General features: G+C 39.0%; 1 protein-coding gene across 2 annotated transcripts in view; it reads left to right on the forward strand.

The window, feature by feature from the left end:
• IDE (insulin degrading enzyme) overlaps positions 1-24,012 on the forward strand; it is a 108,210-nt gene that overhangs the window by 60,312 nt on the left and 23,886 nt on the right. Inside the window, exons 7-15 of one of the 2 annotated variants that reach the window (XM_024739535.1) lie at positions 202-364; positions 1,070-1,162; positions 1,600-1,691; positions 2,507-2,587; positions 4,100-4,203; positions 15,027-15,129; positions 17,054-17,176; positions 19,408-19,490; positions 22,574-22,718. In XM_024739535.1, the coding sequence (XP_024595303.1) occupies positions 202-364; positions 1,070-1,162; positions 1,600-1,691; positions 2,507-2,587; positions 4,100-4,203; positions 15,027-15,129; positions 17,054-17,176; positions 19,408-19,490; positions 22,574-22,718 (987 nt within the window). Of the gene's footprint in view, positions 1-201; positions 365-1,069; positions 1,163-1,599; positions 1,692-2,506; positions 2,588-4,099; positions 4,204-15,026; positions 15,130-17,053; positions 17,177-19,407; positions 19,491-22,573; positions 22,719-23,205; positions 23,351-24,012 lie in introns of both variants that reach the window. The other variant, XM_024739536.1, reaches the window with a different exon arrangement.

The raw sequence follows: 24,012 nt of genomic DNA on the forward strand, positions 1-24,012 counted from the left end.
CCCAGGTCATTTATTTCTGTGTGGTCAGTATGGTTTTCTCTGGCCGTAGATTCTCTCCTGAATTTGGGATTTTTCCATGAAAATCGGTTTTTTTTTTCTTTTTTTGAAAATCACTATTCTTCATAGTTTGTAAGTATTTTATTCAGCAGGAGTTGTGCAGAGCTAACCTTTTGCGATTTGTTTGTTTTATTCTTTCCCCAGCAACTTTACAAAATAGTACCCATTAAGGACATTAGGAATCTTTATGTGACATTTCCCATACCTGACCTTCAGAAATACTACAAATCAAATCCGGGTCATTATCTTGGTCATCTCATTGGACATGAAGGTCCTGGGAGTCTGTTATCAGAACTTAAATCAAAGGGTGAGTCTCTTGGACACCAGCTTCTGAGGGTAGTACCCCACCTCCACCATATTTTTTTACTCTGACTCTCATTTCTCCTAAATATTTTCATGTGAAGGAACATTTTCAGATGATACCGTTTAGGGTTGATGAGAGTGAGGTGTTGGTTGTTAGTACGCTTTTGTTTTTTGCTTTGGGGTTTTTGTTTTTCCATAATTTGTTTTATCCTTCAGTATTGAGCTGTGAAGTTTACATATTTCAAAAAGGTGTTGTAGTGCATGTTTTAAATAAGATAGAGGTTAAAAAAAGTAAAAGCTCACATTAGGTATTCTTTACCATCTCTGTGAAATGTGCTGAAATATTTATTTGCCTGCTCTTATCCATCAAACCAAAGGGTGTATTAGGATCACTCAATAGATTTCCAGGGTTCCTCTCCATTCAGACTCTTTTTATATAACACTTAAGCACAGTCATCTACTCTTGATTTGGGAAATGATTTGAGGCGTCCCAAGGAAAGCTCCCAAACTAAAAAAATCACTTGAATCTTTTGCAGTGTCTGAACTGCTTTTCAGTGCTTTTCTGAACTGAATTTTTTTCCAGTCTTTTCTGCAAGAGAGCCATTCTGTATGTTCCATTGGGAGCATAGAGAATGAATTTTTTTTTTTAATTCCTTGTCTTAAAAGAAGACACACATGTGATCATGTTGATTTCCTTTGAATGTTACAGGCTGGGTAAATACTCTTGTTGGTGGGCAAAAGGAAGGAGCCCGAGGTTTTATGTTTTTTATCATTAATGTGGACTTGACTGAGGAAGGATTATGTAAGTATTGACCTTTTTGTTTTTGAATGAAAATTGATTTCTTATGATTTACTTTTATTAACTTATGCTGTGGATCTGTTTTTTGCTGTAAAGCTATAAACACTTTAATTCATACCATTTTATTCATTGTATTTTTCATGTGTTTCATTTCATGGATGATTTTCCCTCCGTAACAACTGATCATTATGTTGCACTTGTAAAATGTGTACTTGACTTTTTATTTGCTCATTTACTACCCCAAAGCCCCTTTAGTCACATATACCAAATCCTGGAGGGCCATGTATGTGGGACCCTAAAACCAGTCTTAGGGAGGTGAGAACTCACTCCATCTCTAAGAAGGACCATCTTCTACTTACCTGACTTTACCTTAGGAGTGAGCTCATTGCTTTGAAGGATTCGAGGACTGAATGGTTTTTAAGTGTGCCCCTTTTTTCCAGTACATGTTGAAGATATAATTTTGCACATGTTTCAATACATTCAGAAGTTACGTGCAGAAGGACCTCAAGAATGGGTTTTCCAAGAGTGCAAGGTACTTTTGTTTCACCAAAATTTTTCTTAAGGAAACTTTTCAAGAAACAAATATATGTGAATTAATTTAAATATAAGGAAAAGGAAAGAAATCAGACTGCTTTTCTATCCCTCAGAAGAAGTCAGCAGTTTCTTGAACTTTTATCTATCAGGGCTTACTATATTCTCTGCCGGCCTGAAGTTGCATGAGCTGTGTCATTCTCAGATCTCGTGATAAAAATTTGTAGCATACTCTCAAAGAAACAGTGAATTGTTATATATATGATTGTGTTCTTAAAAGTGATTTTATTGTCTTATGTATGGAAAAGCCTGGCCTTTTTTTTTTTGCATAAAACAGAAGGTATTTGTCTTTTAAATGTTTAAAGCCTTCTTTTAAGAGTTTTTAAAAATATCTACTATATAATTAAGGACTATCAAGACTCTGAAATGTATTTTAGGATAAGAGATAACCTCTTTACATAGATAAAAGTTTAAAGGTATAATCTCTGCTTGTGAAACTTACGACAATAAGTTCTAATCAGGCTGCAGTTCTCTGAAAGGGTCAGCAAAATCATCATGTATGCAACTGTTGGATCTCACAAGCTTCCTCCACAGTTTTCCTAATTCTTTGACTAATAGTTTCAACAGAATCATATTCTGTGTTTGTTATTTTCATTCATGTTCTGTACATTCCTAAATCAAGCATAGCCATTTTTTCAGGAAGTGTGATAGTTAAATATGGAGTAGAAAGTCTATAGTGCAAACCAATCCCCCCCCAAAAAAAGTATTTCTAAATACTAGGTGACTTATGTCTAATTGATTTAATTTTTCCTTTAGGACTTGAATGCTGTTGCTTTTAGGTTTAAAGATAAAGAGAGGCCACGGGGTTATACCTCTAAGATTGCAGGAATATTGCATGTAAGTTTATTGTTATTTTACTCTATACATTGGCATGTAGAGTATTTCAGTGATCTTGTATAAATAATATTACTTTCATTACCACACAAATGATAAAAATTGAAGGTATAGTCTCAAACTTCAGACTTCGTAGCAACCAAGTAAAATTTGATGTGAAGACATTCTTTAAATCTTAATTTTCATCATCCTAAAAATCATCTGTAATATTTTCATTTCATAGACATTTTGCTTGTTGGCTTTAAATATTTTTCAGTTCTACAGTGTGTCAGGTGCTACTTACGTGAAAGCTATAAATCATCCACTTTTCTCCATTTTCATTGCTACCACCCTCATATGAGCTACCAGCATTTCTTGCCTGGACTACCATCATAGTCTCTTACCTGGGTTCCCTGTTTGCCTTCTTCTGCCCCACCATAGTTTATTTTTCCAGCCTCAGTGATCTTTGGAAAACCCAAATCAGATTGTTCCACTCCTCTGTGTCAAGTAAGTTTCCCATCAGAGTTGGAACAGATCTAAGTTTTTACCTTGACCTACATGGCAGTCTGGTCCCAGCCTCTCTCTGACTGAATTCCACACCACTTCCATTCCTCTCCAGCTACACTGGCTATGGGCCTAATCTTCAAGCATTGAGTTTACTCCTCCCTCTCAGGGCCCTGACATTTGCTGTTTTCTCTGCCTGGAACACTTCTGGTTTTTCCATGACTAGATTCTTCTTATCATTTGGGTCTCCTCTCAGATGTTTCTCCCTCAGAGAGACCTTCCCTGACCTCCCAATCATGACCCTGCCCCTTTTAAAACTTTCTTCATAGCACCTATCACTATAATGACAGTATTTGTTTGTTTGTTGTCTGCCTCCCTCCCAATTAGAATATAAGCTCCTTAGAGAGCAGGGACATCATCTGTCTTATCTACCATTGTATCCACAGCAGCACCTAGAACAGTGCCTGGCACAGAGTAGGTATTCATTACATACTTGTTGAATGAATGAATCAGTCTATCAGTAAGTTGCTTGTACTAAAAAGCATCTTCTACATTATTTTTCTTTACTAACTGAAAATATAAGCCATTTTTCCTACACAACAACTCTCTAAATGCTTGTCTGATTTCATTCATAGAAATTTGAGTAGAAATTCTGTTTATTAAAATGTATGTACTTTATATTAAGAATCCTACAGGTGTCAGCATTTAATCATCAAATTTTCTTTATTAACAAGTACTCAGTTTTAGCTAGAGGTATTACTCACATTTTTCCCTGAAAAAATGTGATTTTGTTCTCTATAATGTAAGTGTGTTTAGGGGTTAACTGCAGAATCATCACACAATATTAAATTGTTTAAAGTGTGGTAGGAAAGAGAAAAGATTCAGAAATTTTTCCAGTGGAGTAAAATTTAATTGAAGGGAAGAGGGGGGTGTAAAATAGAGGATTTAACATGTTAGAGATCTGTTTGCTTTAATAAGTTAGACTCTATTGTAGCCTTGCAAATTTTATTTCTTTCTTTTCCTTTTAAAAAGTACTATCCCCTAGAAGAAGTGCTCACAGCTGAATATTTACTGGAAGAATTTAGACCCGATTTAATAGAGATGGTTCTCGATAAACTCAGACCAGAAAATGTCAGGTGAGTTGCTCTACAGATTTTCCTGTTACATACTAAATTTTCAAAAATGATTGGAATCTGAAAATTTGAAATTGTGAATAAAGTACTTTTAAAGTTTTTATCAAGCATGATTACAAAAGTAGAGAGAATAAGTATAATGAAACAGTACCAAACTTAAACAGTCAGTACACAGCTGGTCTTTTTTATCTTTACCTACACTTGTTCACTCATCCTCCCTCCACTCTATTTATTTAAATTAATTAACTAATTAATTAATTTTTGGCTGCATTGGGTCTTTGTTAGTGCGCCTGAGCTTTCTCTAGTTGCGGTGAGCAGGGGCTACTCTTCGTTGTGGTGTGCGAGCTTCTCATTGCAATGGCTTCTTTTGTTGTGGAGCACGGGCTCTAGGTGCACGGGCTTCAGTAGTTGTGGCACGTGGGTTCAGTAGTTGTTGCTTGCAGGCTCTAGAGCACAGGCTCGGTAGTTGTGGCACACAGGCTTAGTTGCTCCGCGGCACGTGGGATCTTCCTGGACCAGGGATGGAACCCGTGTCCCCTGCGTTGGCAGGCGGATTCTTAACCACTGTGCCACCAGGGAAGACCCTTCCCTCCACTCCAGATTATTTTAAGTCAATATCTCAAACACATGAAGATTCTTTTTTTTTTAACATAATCATAATTTCATTATGAATAAAATATAGTGATAGATCGTCTTAACCTGGCTTCATCCTTACTCAGATACTAGAAGTGTCAGCTCACTTATCTGGTTTAAAAAGCAAGTGAGGACACCCTCTTTTTTTTTTAAGTAGAAGTAAGGATCACAGTCTCAGAATGCTTCTGACTGACCCGTTGTTAACCAAGAGATCAAAAATTGGAGGAGCTCTTACAGTAACAGAAGTATTCCTGTTAGAGGAAGGTCAGCCCTAAAGAGCTTATGAACTACATGATATTTCTGCCTTAGAATTTAATTTCATCTATATTTTCTGAAGTCAAAAATAAAAGGAATACACTTGACTGGCACATACTTTGCATTTTTTCTTTTTCTCCTCTTTTGAGCACATATTTCCAAAATTCTCCTGGGAACTTAGTGATTGAGTAAATATGTTTTTTGGAATAGTCATTTTATGAATAAAATCAACAATGTGGTAGAACTTTTTGAAGAAAAAATCCTCTGACAGAACTATTCTATCAAAGTCATTTTCCTAGTTACCATTGTTTGAACTTTTTCAGATGTATCCCAGCAACAAACAGTAGGAAAATTAAGTTAAAAGGAATATTATTGCTGTTTACACAAATCTGTATATGTGATAAAATGACATAGAACTATACACACACATTGTACCAACACCAATTTTGTTTGTGTACATTGTACCAACACCAATTTATAATCTAATTTATAATACTTTCGATATTGTACTATATTATAATTATGTAAAATGTAACCATTGAGGGAAACTAAGTGAAGAGTACACAGGACCGCCCTGTATTATTTTTGCAACTTCCTAACTGTAGGAATTTATTATTATATCAAAACAAAAACTTCTTAAGTTAAAAAAATTATTTTACAATAGCAACAAAAACATAAAATATTTAGGAATGAATTTAACCAAAGGTAAACAAGACCTCTACACAAAAAACTACAAAACAGTGCCCAGAGATATTAAAGACCTTGTTTGTAGATTAGGACACTTGATTTTATTAAAATGTCCATTCTCTCCCATTTGATTCACAGACTTAGTGTAATCACAATCAAAATCCTAGTAGGCTTTTTTTCTTTTAGAAATTGGTAAGCTAATTCCAAAATTCATAAGGATCTACGAAAGACCTAGATTACCCATAACACTCTTGCACAAAAAAACAAAAGTTGGAGGACTAAAACTGCCAAATTTGAAAGCTTACTATAAAGCTACAGTACTTAAGACATTGTAGTATTGGCATAAAGATAGGCAAAGAAATCATTAGTACAGAACAGAGTCTAGAAATAAGCCCACACATATATGATCAATTGATTTCTTTTTTATTGTGGTTAAAAAAAACCCCACATAACATAATATTTATCATCTTAACCTTTTTTTGGCCATGCCATGCAGCATGTGGGATCTTACTTCCCAGAGCAGGGATTGAATCCGTGCCCCCTGCAGTGTAAGCCCAGAGTCTTAACCACTGGACCACCAGGGAGGTCCCCATCTTAACTGTTTTTAAGTATACAATTCAGTAGTGTTAAGTATATTTGTATTGTTGTGAAACGTCTCCAGAACTTTTTTATCTTGCAAAACTGAATCTATACCCATTAAACAACTCCTCCTCTTACCCTTCCCAGCCTCACCATATCCTGTTCATAGCCGTTCTTTCTCTTTGTGTGAATTTGACTACTTAGATACCTAATATAGATGGACTCGTGAAACATGTCTTTATTTCACTTAGCATAACATCCTTAAGGTTCATCTATCTTGTAGCATGTGAAAGGATTTCCTTCCTTTTTAATGCTAAATAGTATTCCATAGTATGTATACACATTCTCTTTACCCATTAATCATTGGTCAGTTGATTTTTTTGACAAAAGCACCGACATAATTAAAATGGGAAAGGAAAATCTTTTCAACAAATGGTGCTCTTCCACATGCTGCATAGCTACGTGGAAGAAAAGGTTAAATGTGACCTTTACCTCACAACATTCACAAAAATTAATTTGAGATAGATCATAGACCTCAGTATAAAAGCTAAAACTAGAAAACTTCTAGGAGAAAATATAGTTTGAAAATATCTTTAAAACCTTGAGATAAGCAAAGATTTTTTAGAACATAAAAAGCAGTAACCATTAAAGAAAAGACATTGATAAATTGGACTTCATCAAGATTAAGAACTTCTGTTCTTAAGGTGATTTATGCATTTGCTTAGATGATTAAAATACAAGGAAGAAAAATACTCAGAACACACGTTAAATCATTTTAGGTAAGTAAAACAGTTTACTTATTTCTGTTTTCCTCAATGTACCTTATATATTCTGAAGAAAAAAAAAAAAAACTAAATTCTGTTCCATTTTATTATATACCTTCTAAAAACGAAACCTCCTATCAAAATGAGGAGAAAAAGCTTTAAACTTAATCATAAAACTCAGTAAACACTTTTTAAGGTTTCTTCACCTACTAGTCATGCTATCTTGGAGAGATCACTTTTTTCCTTCAACCAGCGTTTATTGAATAACTAATGTGAAACCTCAGAGTTCATTATTCTGCAAAGGGGACATGTGGAAAGTTATATAATGTCATGAACACTTATGCTCATTTAATTTCCCGGAAAATTGCCCACCTGAAAAATGCAGTAGTGCTTTATCTTTCTATGTGATGCAAAATGATTTAGCAAAGGTGAAAACTATTGTACAAATACGAGGTAATCCTATTTAAGATTATATCATATAACAAAGATGTGCTTTTTTTGGCAAGAAAAATCATGATTTAATTATGTTCGTAATAATTTTTGCAGCCCTAGATCCAGTTATTTGACCCTGCAACACTTTCTTTCTCTTTTTTTTTTTGGCCTCACTGCGCAGCTTGTGGGATCTTAGGTCCCTGACCGGGGTTGGAACCTGCACCCTTGGCAATGAAAGTGTGGAGTCTTACCCACTGGACTGCTGGGGAATTCCCAGACCCGGAAACATTTTATAGGAGTGAATTTGCCGGAGCATACATTTTACTTTTGTTAAATTGCCTGTTTCTAAATTCCATATCTTATACAGTTAGAATTGAGAACCTCTTTTTCTCTCTACCTTCACCTTTAACGAAAAAGCACTTTTTCTCTATAAGATTGATCTCTGTGGCTGTTATAATTGTAACTGCAGTCAGTGACATAGTGCAGAACAGCCTGGGATAATAATGCCAACTGCCAAGCCAGATTGGGGTTGCTGGAGGGTAAGATTATTTTCTTTAATACCCACTGAGACAAGTTTAGCATTGCAACCAGGTAGGAAAATTAATAGGAAAATCCTTCAGAATGAAAGGAACCTTTCATTTAATCCATGGTCATTTAATCCAACCTCTGTCAAGTATATATCTCTTCTGCAATATCTCTAACAAGTAGTTACCAGCCTCAGCTTAAATTCCTTCAAGGATGGGGAACTCATTAAATACCAAGGTAGCCAGTTCCGTTTTTGCCAGTTCTAATTGTTAGAGAGTTCTTTTCAATGTTGAGACTTGATTTACCTTTTCAAAGATCTTTACCTGTTACTATTTCATCATCATCATCACCCACCTTCTTTGATCCTATGATTTGGTGCCCATTTTAAACCTACAAATACAGCTATAGAGTTTTTGCCACATGCCTTGCTTAGGTCATAAATAAATCCATTCGTATGGGAGGAGTTATTCTTGGTAAATCCATGTAGGTCCCAGTGATAACTGTCTTCTTGTCCAGATGTTTGACAGCCTGACAGTTGACTGTAGAATTTTGTCAGGAGGTCAGTGCCTAATCCACTGGTTTATGGTTTTTAGGCCACACTCCTTTTCCTTTCTGAAAATCAGAGCATTTGCCCATCTTCAGTCTTCTGCCTCTTCTCCTGTCATCCATTAATTATAAAAGGTGATAGGCAATGATCCTGCTGGGATTTGTTAGTTGCCTAAGCATCAGAAAATGTGACTCATCTGTGTTGGAGGTGTGAGTTCATTTGAGTCACCCAGCTGGCTCACTCACCGATCCTGAGCTTCAACTCCTTTTTTCTATTGTTTGGTCCACCTTTGCACTTTAGAGATCCATGAAGTCCTGTATCTGCTAACATGGGATCAGCATATCACATTTTTTTAATTAATAAATTAATTTTTCGGCTGTGTTGGGTCTTCGTTGCTGCGCGAAGGCTTTCTCTAGTTCTGGCGAGCGGGGGCTACTCTTTGCTGCGGTGCGCAGGCTTCTCATTGCGGTGGCTTCTCTTGTTGCAGAGCACGGCGCTAAGCACACGGGCTTCAGTAGTTGTGGCACGTGGGCTTAGTTGCTCTGAGGCATGTGGGAGCTTCCTGGACCTGAGATCAATCCCGTGTCCCCTGCATTGGCAGGCGGATTTTTTTTGCGGTACGCTGGCCTCTCACTGTTGCGGCCTCTCCCGTTGCGGAGCACAGGCTCCGGACGCACAGGCTCAGCGGCCATGGCTCATGGGCCTAGCCGCTCTGCGGCATGTGGGATCTTCCCGGACCGGGGCACGAACCCATGTCCCCTGCATCGGGGACCACCAGGGAAGCCCAGGGAAGCCCAGCAGGCGCCACCAGGGAAGCCCAGCAGGCGGATTCTTAACCACTGCACCACCAGGGAAGTCCAGCATATCACATTTTGCTTTAGGTCATGTGTCTCATTGGATTATGAGTTCCTGCCAGGTAGGAACTATGTTTTGTTTTGTTTTGTGTTGTTTTTAACATCTTTATTGGAGTATAATTGCTTTACAATGGTGTGTTAGTTTCTGCTTTATAACAAAGTGAATCAGTTATACATATACATATGTTCCCATATCTCTTCCCGCTTGCATCTCCTTCCCTCCCATCCCTCTAGGTGGTCACAAAGCACCGAGCTGATCTCCCTGTGCCATGCGGCTGCTTCCCACTAGCTATCTGTTTTACGTTTGGTAGTGTATATATGTCTATGCCACTCTCTCACTTTGTCACAGCTTACCCTTCCCCCTCCCCATATCCTCAAGTCCATTCTCTAGTAGGTCTGTGTCTTTATTCCCATCTTACCCCTAGGTTCTTCATGACCTTTTTTTTTTTTCCCTTAGATTCCATATATATGTGTTAGCATAACAGCACTGACTCCTGGCTGCAGCACCAAGAGCCTTTCATCCACACGGCTCAGAATAAAAGGGAGAAAAAGAAGAAAGAAAAAGAAAGAAAGGAAGGAAGGAAGGAAGAAAGGAAGAGGATAAAATAAAGTAAAATAAAATTATTAAAATAAAAAACAATTATTAAGAAAGATTTTTTTTTTTTTGCGGTATGCGGGCCTCTCACTGTTGTGGCCTCTCCCGTTGTGGAACACAGGCTCCGGACTTGCAGGCTCAGTGGCCACGGCCCACGGGCTCAGCCGCTCCGCGGCATGTGGGATCTTCCCGGACTGGGGCACGAACCCGTGTCCCCTGCATCGGCAGGCTGACTCTCAACCACTGCGCCACCAGGGAAAAGCAGAAAACAATTTTTTAAAGTAAAAAACAAACAACAAAAAAAACGGACGGACAGAACCCTAGGACAAATGGTGAAAGCAAAGCTATACAGACAAAATGTCACACAGAAGCATACGCATACATACTCACAAAAAGAGGAAAAAGGGAAGAAATAATATATCTTGCTCTCAAAGTCCACATCCTCAATTTGGGATGATTCGTTGTCTATTCAGGCATTCCACCGATGCAGGGTACATCAAGTCGATTGTGGAGATTTAATCCGCTGCTCCTGAGGCTGCTGGGAGAAATTTCCCTTTCTCTTTTTTGTTCGCACAGCTCCCGTCTGGTCTTCGCTCAGACAGGACGGGGTTAAAGGAGCCACTGATTCGGGGGTCTGGCTCACTCAGGCCAGGGGAGGGAGGGGTACGAATGCGGGGCAAGCCTGCGGCGGCAGAGACCAACGAGATGTTGCACCAGCCTGAGGCGTGTCGTGCATTCTCCCAGGGAAGTTGTCCTTGGATCATGGGACCCTGGCAGTGGCGGGCTGCACAGGCTCCCGGCAGGGAAGGTGTGGATAGTGACCTGTGCTCGCACACAGGCTTCTTGGTGGCGGCAGCAGCAGCAGCCTTAGCGTCCCATGCCCGTCTCTGGGGTCCGCGCTGATAGCCGTGGCTCGCGCCCGTCTCTGGAGCTCCTTTAAGCAGCGCTCTTAATTCCCTTTCCTCCCGCACCAGGAAACAAAGAGGGAAGAAAAAGTCTCTTGCCTTTTCGGCAGGTCCAGACGTTTCTCCGGACTCCCTCCCGGCTAGCCATGGTGCACTAACTCCCTGCAGGCTGTGTTCACGCCGCCAATCCTAGCCCTCTCCCTGCCATCCAACCAAAGCCCGAGCCTCAGCTCCCAGCTCCCGCCCGCCCCGGCGGGCGAGCAGACAAGCCTCTCGGGCTGGTGAGTGCCGGTCGGCACCGATCCTCTGTGCAGCAATCTCCCCGCTTTGCCCTCCGCACCCTGTTGCTGTGCTCTCCTCCGCGGCTCCAAAGCTTTCCCTCTCCGCCACCTGCAGTCTCCGCCTGCGAAGGGGCTTCTAGTGGGGGTAGGGCTTTCCTCCTTCACAGCTCCCTCCCAGAGGTGCAGTTCCCATCCCTATTCTTTTGTCTCTGTTTATTCTTTTTTCTTTTGCCCTACCCAGGTACGTGGGGAATTTCTTGCCTTTTGGGAGGTCTCAGGTCTTCTGCCAGTGTTCAGTGGGTGTTCTGTAGGAGTTGTTCCACGTGTAGATGTATTTCTGATGTATCTGTGGGGAGGAAGGTGATCTTCGCGTCTTACTCTTCCGCCATCTTCCCCCTCTTGATTCAGGAACTATGTTTTAAAACATCTTGCCCAGAATTCAAGCTGATTGAATTCTCTAAACGTTTAGCCTAACCTTTCTTGATTCCTTCTTACTTTAAGAAACCGTTTTTAAAAAAAATTTTTGAGCACATTTCATGAACTTCATTTCTTAGCACTTTAGCCTTCCTGTCACTGTTTTTTAAGTTTGACTTAGAATCTGTCACCAGTAGATTTTTTTTGTGCTTTCTTTCTTCCTCTGTTGTGTATCTTTTAAAAATGTGATTTGATATCATGATATTGTGGAAATCTACTAGTAGAAGGGACAGAGTTCATCTAGTTTGAATCCCTATTTAAAAAGTAATGAAACCGAAGCCCAGAGACTTGCTTAATTTAGATCTTAACTGTGATTTTGGCAAGATCTCAAAGAAAGTGAGTCACGGTATCGACCAGAATCCAAGTTTCTCATGGCCAGATCTGCGCACTTTCTACTAATTCTTTTTTAATTTATCATGGTTACCTGTGAAGCCTCTTCTCATTCTTGGCTGTCTTCCCTCTTTTCTCTCTCAGGGATTATTTGCAAAGGTCTCATGAGAATTCATTCCTGGGGAACCATATTGCCTTTTAATGTCTGTAGTCAGGATTATTTCTGATTGGATTCCATAAGCAGCAACAGCTATTCATTCCCACTGAACACTTCTAAATGGCTGACTGCAAGTCAACAGTCAGCATTCGTTCTAGCCCACTGTTTCCTTTTCTTACTGTTGTAAGCTTCAGTATGAAAATAAGAGGCCATTTCCTCTCACATTTCTAAGGACTATGTCAGTAGCCAATTCTTTGTGGATGGAATTGAAGAGTGGCATTCCCCCCTCACCCCTCAACCCACACACATATTTAAGAAAAAAACTCATGGAGACTATTTTTTAGTATAATTAGGTTTCCAGCAGGTAGTCTAAGATGCTGCAGTGTCTGTGCCAGTCGTTCTCAATTGTCTGCAGTTAAATATACTGCAGCTCTCTGTGGTGTACCTCAATTATTGTGACTCTTTTCTCCTTTTCTCCTTATTCAGGTGCTCTCGCGGTTCCACACTCTGGTTCATAGATTTCTGTATACATTTGACCGGTGTCTACTCTGTCTCTTCTGTTATTTGCCCTTCGTAATTTATTTGAAAGTACATACTCTTCCATTGTATTTCAGTTTTGAATTCCTCGATGGTATGCTAACTCTTGGTTTGCAAAGGTATCTCTTTTTGTTAGGCCAGTATTTGGTATTTCCCTAGTTTGAGGAGCTACACTTATCTACCTCATATTTACTTCCTTATGGTAACATGTCAACTGTTACCCCATACACTTTACTTTTGTATCTAACTATCTAGATCCCTTAGGATCGTAACTAATAAATCTCCCTTCTCCTCCTTTTTTAACCTGAGCATCACTGGACAGCCTCCACGGTCTGCTTCCTTCTGTGTCATATAGTCATCCTCCAGAGCATTTGATAGCTTTTCCCAAGTTTTTTCACTTTCTCTCTCAGAACTGAGTTTAAAGTTTTCCTGTTCCAGAGGGCAAGTCCACTGCCAAATGAATGCTCCAGTCTTCACAAGTCGTAATCAATCCCTTGTTCATTATTCTGATTCATGGGCTGTCATTCAGGGAAACCAGAGCCATCTATGTAATAAACTTCCAAAATCGAGCATCTCATGGAAGAGAAGATGGAATACCACCTCTCTAGCACGGAATTTTACTTCCTAACATGTTTTTCAGAGGTCTCCCTGAGAATCATTCCATTCATTCTTTGAAAAATCAACAGGAATAGAAGCAATTTCTATGACTGACCCTTAGCTGGCTCTGTCATGTATTGAATGAATGCCCTTAAGAAACATCACATACCCTTCATGTGGCCATGTGCGTTCTGTATACACTACACATACCCCTCATACAGGATTTTCAAATAGCCAACATGTATCACTTCTTCTAGATACAGTAACAGAACTCTTTCTTCTGTTAAACTCTATGATTCTTCTGTATGCTTCTGTCGAACATATTCTTATTTAGCATGTTTTCTAGAACTGATAGTGGTCAGTGGCAGTTAGGCCAGATCAGGAACACTTAAACTGGAAGATTAGTCAGTCATTCTAACAGATAGGTGAGTCAGATTGCTTATGATATCTACCCTGAAGCAAGTGAGAAAGCCAAGTCTAGCTAGCCAGGTAGAGTATTTTATCTAGAATGAATAAGGAATAGATGGTGGTTCAGACAGTCAGGCATTGAAATTGGGGAGGTCCAACGATGGGCAGGTGTTTGGAACACAGAGATCAGGATCCTGAAAATTAATGGGTGTTCAGTAGAGGGGAGTTTTGACTGCAAGCAGTGGGCTTTCAGCTGTGAGACCGACATTCAGAGGCTAGAAACTAACCTCTGGGAGGACAAGTGAGAATAAGTGGGAACAGACATGCGCCTAGTTATTTGAATTGGGACATAAAGAAGAAGTGAAACCAATAACAGGACTGACTGCATGGCAAGCCTTCCAAGCTATTGGCCTAGTCCTCTATCTGCAAGATTCAAAGTAGGATTCGTCCCAGCCTGGGGTTGAGCCTGCTAGTCAGAGTGAAATGATTCCAACTTTGATAGTTAAACGGCGGCAGAGGCAGAACTGTCCACGCTGATCCGCACAGGGACAGAAGCTCCACTGGTATAGAGCTTCTTTCGCTCCTCTACTTGTAATCTTTTGACATTATTTTACCTCTATCTTCCCTCCCTTAACTTTTTTTCCTTCTGACTTCTCTTCTGTGCTCTTTCTACTACCCCAGCGGAGAAAGATAGAGATGTTTTCTTTGTCGTGTCCCTGTCTCCCCTAGCATCAGGAAGGCCAGTGTACATGTAGTACATACGGTTGACGGTGGTGTCTGGCAGGAAAAAAAAATAACAGTGTACAAACTTAGCAAGTTATAATGAAAGTGTGTTTTAAATTTTTTTTGGATCTCTGAATGAGCCAACAAATTTTCTTATCCATTCTTGTAACCCTGGGGCCTGAGCTGTTCCTGGGAGGGAGTACTTTGTTGTGCTTTTTTTAAGGACTATTTTTCAACTGACCTGGTTCCACTTTTTTCCCTAGCTACTCTTCTTTTAAGGTTTTAGTCAAAAGCATTCATAACAAGAATCTTTCTTGCAAGCAGCTTTTCATACCAAAAATGATGGGCTATAACCAAAGGATAACAGAGACTATGATCAAAGACTTCTATACATACATTGCTGTTTGAGCTAGGCCTCATAGGACTTACTGGGTTGTAGAGGCCCAACACATTCTTGGATATTATTTATATTTTCGTGAGTCAGATTCTATAAATTTATGTATACAACATGAGTTTATAGGTTTTTTTTCCATCTATCTCTAGGGTTGCAATAGTTTCCAAATCTTTTGAAGGAAAAACTGATTGCACAGAAGAGTGGTACGGAACCCAGTACAAGCAAGAAGCTATACCACATGAAGTCATTAAGGTAGGGTTAACACATCTGTGAATAAGCTGATGTGTGAGGGACACACAAGAATATGAGCTCCCTAGATCAACCAATTCACAGCCCAAAGTGTGGAGAGTGATGGCCCAGCACTGTCTGTACCATCCCAAGAGGAGTGAACAGGGAGGTGGAGAGCTGGAGCTTAGGTTTTGCATGAAGAAATGATACTGTAGCCACCTTCTCGTCTGCCTGTCAGACCAGCAGGGCTGTAAAGCAGACTCCAAGTCTCATGCGGTCAAAGATCAATGAAGTCCAAAGTACACAGGGTTGCAAAGGCACCAAGACAGGCAGGAAGAGATGGAAATAGAGAACCTGAAAGACAGATGCAAGGGCTGAGAGCTCACGATCTTGCTGTGAACACAGGGGGGGAGCAATTTCTGGGATTCATACCATCTTCACTTTAGGAGGGGCTATATTTTATGCCTCATATTGTATCATTGCTCTTTTTGTCAACATAGGGTCATTATGATTTGTTTCAAAGCAGGTATGTATAGATAGTATGTTACCCCATTCATCGGGAGTCAGGATTTTGTTTGTGAGTCTTATCTACTGGTCCAGTACTTTGTCTTTTTTGGTTCTCATTGGCTGTGTAGTTTTGAGACTGTGTCCTTTATACATGGGGCGACAGCAGAAAACCTTGCTCTGACTAAATTCTAGTTAAACTTGGGTAATGGATATTTCTTAAATGTACCAGGGTAATGACGATACAGAAAAAAGTAGTTTAAGAAAGAAAAATTATTACTGGTACTTTTCTGACATATTCACAGCACATAAGGAGATGACTGAAGCCCTTTAGTGTGTGAAAATGTCCATCTTACTAAACTGTGAGGAGAGCTGATCTCCCATGAATTAGTGCTGGGTGTGAACTAACCCTCAAACAAGAGAAAACCCCTGTTCACCAAATTCTGACCATGACAAACCTGCCCCAAATGGGAATTTAAACAAATTGATCTGGAAGCTCAGCAGTGAAATTACTTGCAACGTGTTTACCAGTCCCTACGATTCAGCCATACTGGGGACTTAAGTTGCTACATATAAATAATATGGCCAACATCCCCACCATCCCAGTGCCAAAAGACACAAATGCAGGGACCAAAATAGAACTACAGGACCTGCAAGGCTGTGCCACATCAGCTGGAGACCAAATTACTAAACCCAGAATGATTGGCAGTTGGTTGCTTTTTTTAAAAAATAATGAAAAGTCTTATAAATCAGAGTTCATCAGTCGTGGTCTGATCTGCCTCACTTAGCTTTTGGAAGTAGCCCATGGAACAGATCCAGCCTGCAGGTTGTGTCGATCCTGTCCCACAATCCAGATTTAAATCTCAACTTTGTCCTTAACCTTATGCTTGAAATATTGGTCCACTTGAAAATGCATGTAGTCGTCTGGGAGAGAAGTAGACCAGGCCTTTAGAAGTGCTGAAGTCAGAGAAGCCCCCTTTAACCTAGTTTTCAAGCCATACATTCAAGTAATATAGTGTAGCTGAAAGTTTAACTCTTTTAAATGACCTGTTGTCTAGCAGTTGTGGGTATTTATCTCTGTGCAGATTATTCTCCATTCTTTTAAGAGCTGGAGCAAACATGATCTTCATATGGACCAGTTAGCCTCAGTTCCACAGTCTCAGATTGTTCCTTCACTTCAGCTGGTCATTTTAGACATGTGTAAAGAGGAAAGATAGATGAGTGTAAAACCTTGATTAGTTCCAGAGACTCCAGTTCAAGTTTCATGAAAAGTCATTGATAGGTCTTGGGAGTAGCCTTTTTATATATGATGGAAGAGAATGCTGTGTGACATTTATTCTCTTATTATTTGCCTAGATATTAAGCAATGTGACTGTTTTAAACTCTTAAATCAGATTCTAATCGCTTTTATGTGTGTGTGTGTGTGTGTTCACTATTCATCCAGAAATGGCAAAATGCTGATCTGAATGGGAAATTTAAACTTCCAACGAAGAATGAATTTATTCCTACAAATTTTGAGATTTTATCATTAGAAAAAGAAGCAACACCATACCCTTCTCTTATTAAGGTAATACGTTAGAATCATTGATATTAAATTTAGGGGACAGACCTATTACATAGAAGGGACTAGAGAGACGTTTTCTTGCATTTGATACTATGTTGATTTGCGGGGCTCACACCCTATAGATAACAGAAAAGTTGCAGAGAGAATAACTACAAGAAATATTAAAAGGCTAGACATTTTAAAACAAACAAAACTACTATACAGCATAGAATCTAGGGAATTGTTTTCTTTGCAGACAATAAAATAGTAAGTCTGGAATGTAACTACAAGTCTATTGAAAGCGGGCTTTTTTCCATGTTCACTGAAGACCCAATAAGGAAGTAGATTTATGTTGCATCATGAAAGTTAGAGATAAGAAAGAATCTCTAAAGCCTGGAAGAGAGCATATCCAGGGGAAGCTGTTGGATTTCCTGCCCTTAAAAACAATTCTTTCTCATTTTGACAGAGCGCTATATGAAGTTAATGGAGTTATAAGCCAGTGGGAAGAACGATTGAGGAGGGTGTTTTCTTTTTCAGAACGTTCTTTTCATGTCATTATTTCACACCTTGGGTAGACTGTGTAGAAAAATGGATCAAATTATTACAGCACATCCTCTTTTCTAAACTTTAAAACTAACTCTTTCTAAACTTACCACCATAGACAAACACCTTTCTTTCCCTTTTCTTCAAATGACCTAACATTCAGATTAACTCAATGAGATGAGAATTAATGTTTAGGACTATGAAATTTAATTTATCTCAAGCAACTAGATTATTAATGAGACAATCATTTTTCTTTAAAAATGACATTTTAATGAGTTATAGGTTAGGTTATTCAAAGAGAAAGCTTATTTACTTCTCCTATTTTTATTTTTTGTTTTAAATAGGCCATCTTAGCATAAACTAAGGAGAACATTAAACCATTTATCTCTTGTCAGAGTTTCAAAGTAGTTTCAAGTGAACTTTAAGACTTTTTTTTTTTTTTAATTTATTTGGCTGCGTCAGGTCTTAGTTTTAGTACGCAGGATCTTCTTCACAGCTTGTGGGATCTTTCGTTGCGGTGTGTGGGCTCTTTATTGCAGCACGTGGGCTTCTCTCTAGTTGTGGCATGTGGTCTCCAGAGAGCGTGGACTCTGTAGTTGCGGCACACGGGCTCTCTAGTTGTGACGTGCAGGCTCAGTAGTTGTGGCACACAGGCTTAGTTGCCCCGTAGCATGTGGGGTCTTAGTTCCCCAACCAGGGATCGAACCCGCATCCCCTGCATTGGAAGGCGAATTCTTAACCACTGGACCACCAGGGAAGTCCCTAAGACTTTTTAAAATATAGTATGAATGAGTGAGTGGAGAGGCAAAGGAGTAGCTTATTTGTTCATCCTTGGCTGTGTTAGTTATCCGTTGCGGTGTAACAAATTACTCTAAAATTCAGCAGTTTAAAACCACAAACACTTATTTTATCTCATGCAGTTTCCAAGGGACAGGAATGTGGAAGTAGCTTAGTTAGGTAGTTCTGGCTCAGGGTCTCTCAGGTTATGGTCAAGTTGTGAGCTGGGACTTTGGTCATCTGAAGGCTCAACTAGGGCTGGAGGATTCTATTCCAAGTTCATTTGTGTGGCTTTGGGCAGACCTTAGTTCTTCGGTACATGGGCCTCTCCATAGAGTTGCGTGACATGGCAGCTGGCTTACCCCAAAGTGAGTGATCCAAGAGGGAAAATGAGTGATCAAGGTGGAAGCCACAGTGTCTTTTATAATCTAATCTCAGAAGTGTCGTATCATCACATCTGCCATAATCTGTTGGTCAGACAGAGACCAACCCTGGTCCAGTGCAGGAGAGAGGACCACACAAGGGTGTGAATTCCAGCAGGCAGGGATCCGTGTGGCCCACTTTGGTGGCTGGCTGCCACACACACCCCCCCGCCCCCAAGGACTCCTGCATCTGTGTCCCTGCATCCAGAAAGACAGGGACAGGACAGTTGGTATTGGCTTCACCTGTCTGTCTCTTCCTCCACTGTGTCCCCATCTCTTTGACCCAGGGTGCTGATAAGAGGGTGATTTCTCTCTACTACTGGAATCACCAGTCATCTCTCCAGCTTCCCACCAGCTGACCCTCTGAGTATGCTTCAAGGCCATGGGACAGCAGTCTCTCCAGAACAAAGCTCAGCTATTGCCTCTATCCTCCTCCTCTTGAAGAGTGATTTGATTGAAGATTTTTGCCGAATGTGCCTGTATTTCCCTAAACATACTGTTTCTCCATCACAGGATACAGCTATGAGCAAACTCTGGTTCAAACAAGATGATAAGTTTTTCTTGCCCAAGGCCTGTCTCAACTTTGAATTTTTCAGGTACGTAAAATGAATCTAGCTACAAAGCTTCCTATGAAAATCAACAATTACATTTCTGAAAGTTTTCTTTGCTTCCTTAAGGACCTATGTCTGGAAATAAAAGGAACTAGAGTTTTTTAGCCTAGACAAAGGAAAGCTGCTCCTTCTTGTTAAGGGAAGGCTGTAGACTCACCAGAAGTTTCACTGAAGAAAGATTAAATAATTTGGGGTGGTTTTTTTTTGTTGTGGTTTTGGTTTTATATTCCTGGAACTTGCCCAGAAGAAGAGGTAGTAGTTACTAAATGATCTTGAATCTCTTCCAGCCCTTTAATCGTCTGGAGCCCTCAGATATTGCTTTCTGTATTCCTGGCTTGGTAGAAGATGTTTAATAAAATTTATGAATAACGCTACTATTGCAATGATTTCTCAGTATAAATCTTTAGTTTATCTCTATCTCCTTTTATTTGTGTGATAATGTTATCACTCAATTCAAATTTTACTTTGTGAGTTTGCACTCCATAATTTTATATTTCTAAAATTCAGTGGTTTGTGTTTATAAAATAAATCTATCATTTTTTAATAATGTTCAGTATAATGATCAACTTTTTCATTAATTTTTATTTGATTTGCTTGGCATGAAATTAAAGCTGGATGTGTTTTAAATGTTTTAGAAAAGAGAAAAAGAATCTCTTAAGTAGGAAGTTAACAGTTCACGAACAAGTATGTTGAGGCTGTAGGGATGTAAACATTGTTTATTTATAGCATGAGATTCATAGATTATCTAGAGCTGCGCTGAGATTGTTGGTGTTGTTTTTTGTTTGTTTGTTTGTTTACATCAAACATGGGCTTTCTGATTATGGCTTGCTGTTGGTAGAGAGCATTACAAAGCTGGTTTTATTTTTTGATAGTTCAGAGTGATATTTTTAACCCTCTAAGCAGCTTGTCACACTTTCCCATTTGGCTTCTATGATCTGGCTTCAGAATACCTTTTGAGAGACCATTTGATATGTTTGCGTTCTCTAAACTGCCTAGCATAGTTCTCAGAATTTAAAATGTCTGCTTCCCACCAGTCCCTCTCCATGTTCTGGTCTCTCTAGAGGTAAACACTATTAGGTTTCTTGTACATTCTTAAATAAATTTTCTGTTTGTGTTTATCCTTTTAATCTTTTCAGAAATAGGATAATATTATGCATATGTACAGTTTTTAAAACTCTGTGATCCATGTTTAAGCATATAACATCTGGTTACAAAATAATATGTTTTAAGTTAACAAGTGAACCAGGATTTAAGAATTCCACTTGAATCAGGTTCTCTTTTAAAAGTTAGTTTAGGACCCTCTCCAGTTCACCAGCATAGCTGCTGTGGATGCAGCATTTTAGGACACTTCTTGGAATTGCGTTCTGAGCTTGATCCACATGACTTTGAACTCCCAGATTTGTTTTTTTCTAGCTTTTCACTTCCACCTAAGGGTGCCTGTGGGGATGAACCCTTTCAAGGACTCTCTTTTGTTTTGATGCTTTTGTGAGCTGTGCTAGTAAGTTTCTGAACTGCTTCCTTCTATTTGACTAAAGAAGGAAGTCTGTCATCATGTATAATACTTAAAAAATTAAATGACAGAGTGTTATTTAGATTTGCCAGGTGGAGAATGTATAGCTTTAGAATTTTCTCTTTGATTTCAATTCTCTGTAGTTAAGCATTTTACCCCTATTTTTACTTAATTATCAGTTTTTGATAAAATTTCTGGCTCTGATGTCAGTGCATTGGTTATATTTACTGTGCTATAGATAGAGTGAAATTTTTAATTTGCTGCCAAACAAACCAAGCCACGAGGCTACCTCAGGTCCTTTGTACTGGTTGTTTCCTCAGCCTGGAAAGTTCTCCACCCAGATATCCCCAGGGCTTGCTTCTTTGCTTCCTTCAGGTCTGGACCCAGATGTCACCTTTCAGAGTGGCCTTGATTAATAATTAATAATAATTTTAATGATAACAATTTAATTTATTAATAATAATTTTATGTAAATTAGCAATCTTCCTGTCCCACTACCCATCGCTCCTGTTCCTCTGACCCTGCATAATTTTTCTCCATAACACTATCACCACCTGATGTATCATATTTAAATTTATTATTTGTCTCTTCCAACTAGGCTCTAAACTCTGTGAAGTCAGGGACTCTGCCTGATTTGTTCCTTCTTTATTCCCAGTACCTAGAGAAGTGCCTAGCACTATAGTGAGAATGTAGTACATATTTGTTGAATGAAGGAATCTTTTACTTGCTTCCCATAAAGGTAAGCAGTGTCACATAGTCAAATGAATAGGTCATTTGACTTAAATCTGAATCCTAACTCTGCTGCTACTAGCCCAGGTGACATGAGGAAAGAGAGGCTTCTTATTTGGGAAACGAAGATTTAAGTTAGGTCATCTCTGTGGTCCTATTTAGCTCTTGCACTCTGTAATTATTTCCTCTCTTTTGTTGCTCTTTCTCACTTAAAAATTTTCCTGTTTTAATATTTTTTCCTAGTTCTGGCTGTAGTTGTATGATGGATATTATCAATTACTTTACTGACAGTGTTCCAGTCTCTTGGTTTGGGAGGAAACTCAAGAGATAAGCTAACATTTTCACAGGTCTTAATTTTTCTCTTTCAAGTCTCAGTTTTTCCCTTTTAAGTTTATATAATCATAGCACACAAACTTCTCAATCTCATCCTCCTGTCCACCAAGGGTATGGCTTGCTTAGAGGGAGAAAGAGGACACACACATGCTGTTATCAGCTCTGTCAGCCACGCCTTCTCCTATTAGCCTAAATGTAGGCATGCGTTTTGGCCTGTTCCTCCTAACCTACGCAGTGTTTCTAACTTGTCAGTTCTACCACGCCATCTGGGGTAAGCAATTCCTTCTCCCTCTTCACCACTACCAGCACACATAGCATATTTCAAGCTTCTTTTATAAACATCTTGTTTTTTTTCCTCATGAGAATTCATGTGTATTCAAAGTGTATCTTCAGGAAGTTATTTTAACCCCTGTTCAGTTCCTTGATCCATCTCGAAAGGCCATATCACATTGGGAAGTAATAAATCAGCTATTTTACTGTCAACATTTTCTTCCAGCCCATTTGCTTATGTGGACCCCTTGCACTGTAACATGGCCTATTTGTACCTTGAGCTCCTCAAAGACTCACTCAACGAGTATGCATATGCAGCAGAGCTAGCAGGCTTGAGCTATGACCTCCAAAATACCATCTATGGGATGTATGTAAGTACCCACGTCTTAGAGCCTTCCACTCATCAACATTTTTTATATTGATTTGCTGGAAGCATTTTTGATTGAGGGTGTGAGTTTAATTTCTTTTTTTTGTGACTAATCATATTTTCGCATCATTGAATTTTTAAGTTAGCTCTTACTGTTAAGTATTCAGCGATATACCATTCATATTATGCAAATTTTCCTTGATTTCTTTTTTTTTTTAAACATCTTTCATCAGACTGTCATATTTTTCTCCTCAAAACAAAATTGGACCCTGATTTAGGTTTAGATCTCTCCCATTCTGTACCTGAAGTCTTGGTCTTTGACAACAGAGAATGAAATCTTCCTGCCATTGTAAAACAAAAGGTTGGCCTATACTATTTCCCTAGAAATTCAGATTGTGAGGCTGCATATTCATACTCTTCGGTCATGTTTCTTCATTACCATGCCACTGCTTGAGGTATCAAAGCATTTCTTTTGTTTTTCTTTTTGTTAGTCGCTACATTTATGCTGATCCTCTCCATTGCAACATGACATACCTGTTTATCAGGTTATTGAAGGATGATTTAAAAGAGTATACATATGCAGCACGCCTCTCAGGTTTGAGCTATGGCATTGCATCAGGAATGAATGCAATACTTGTAAGTAAAATGAAAACGAAAGAAAAGGCGTCACACCGTTTAAGCTTATGTTGAGCTTGGGAAAACTATTAACTTCTGCATTTTAAAACAAGAAGATTGATGGTTTTTTCCTTGCACCTTTTTAATGATTGAAGAACTCAAGTTAGTATTAGTTCCACTAACAAATGATTTAGTAGAGTTTAGTGCATCTTGTGAACATGTATTTATGCTACGTTTATTTGCATGTTCCTCTGCTTGAAATGTTTAACGTATTAATCCTGAAAGCATGTTGTTCTTTCCATGTATTTGAATATATTAACATCTGTAAGTGAAAGATACCCATAGTGACTGTTGTGGTGCTGAATTTTACTTATATTATGAGCTTCTTTATTTCTGCTGACAGTAGTAGAAAGTTCCTGTGTTCAAATACGACTGACAGTTTCATTTAATTTATTTTGTAGCATGTATCATTAACTACTTTTAAGTGTGTTTTAAGATAAACATTATTAAATACATCCCAAGAAATAACTAGATCCTTTCTCTTGAAACCGTTTCTGTTATGTTTCCAAACTTATATCTCATTTCCAAATTAATATCCCTCTTCTAGCACACATTCACCTTCACTTTTCTTAAAAATATGTTGTATGTTTTCATAACAACTAAAATGAGAACATGCACTGTGT

The sequence above is a fragment of the Neophocaena asiaeorientalis genome, unplaced genomic scaffold, assembly GCF_003031525.2.
Source record: "Neophocaena asiaeorientalis asiaeorientalis breed wild unplaced genomic scaffold, Neophocaena_asiaeorientalis_V1.1 scaffold597, whole genome shotgun sequence".
Taxonomy (NCBI): domain Eukaryota; kingdom Metazoa; phylum Chordata; class Mammalia; order Artiodactyla; family Phocoenidae; genus Neophocaena; species Neophocaena asiaeorientalis.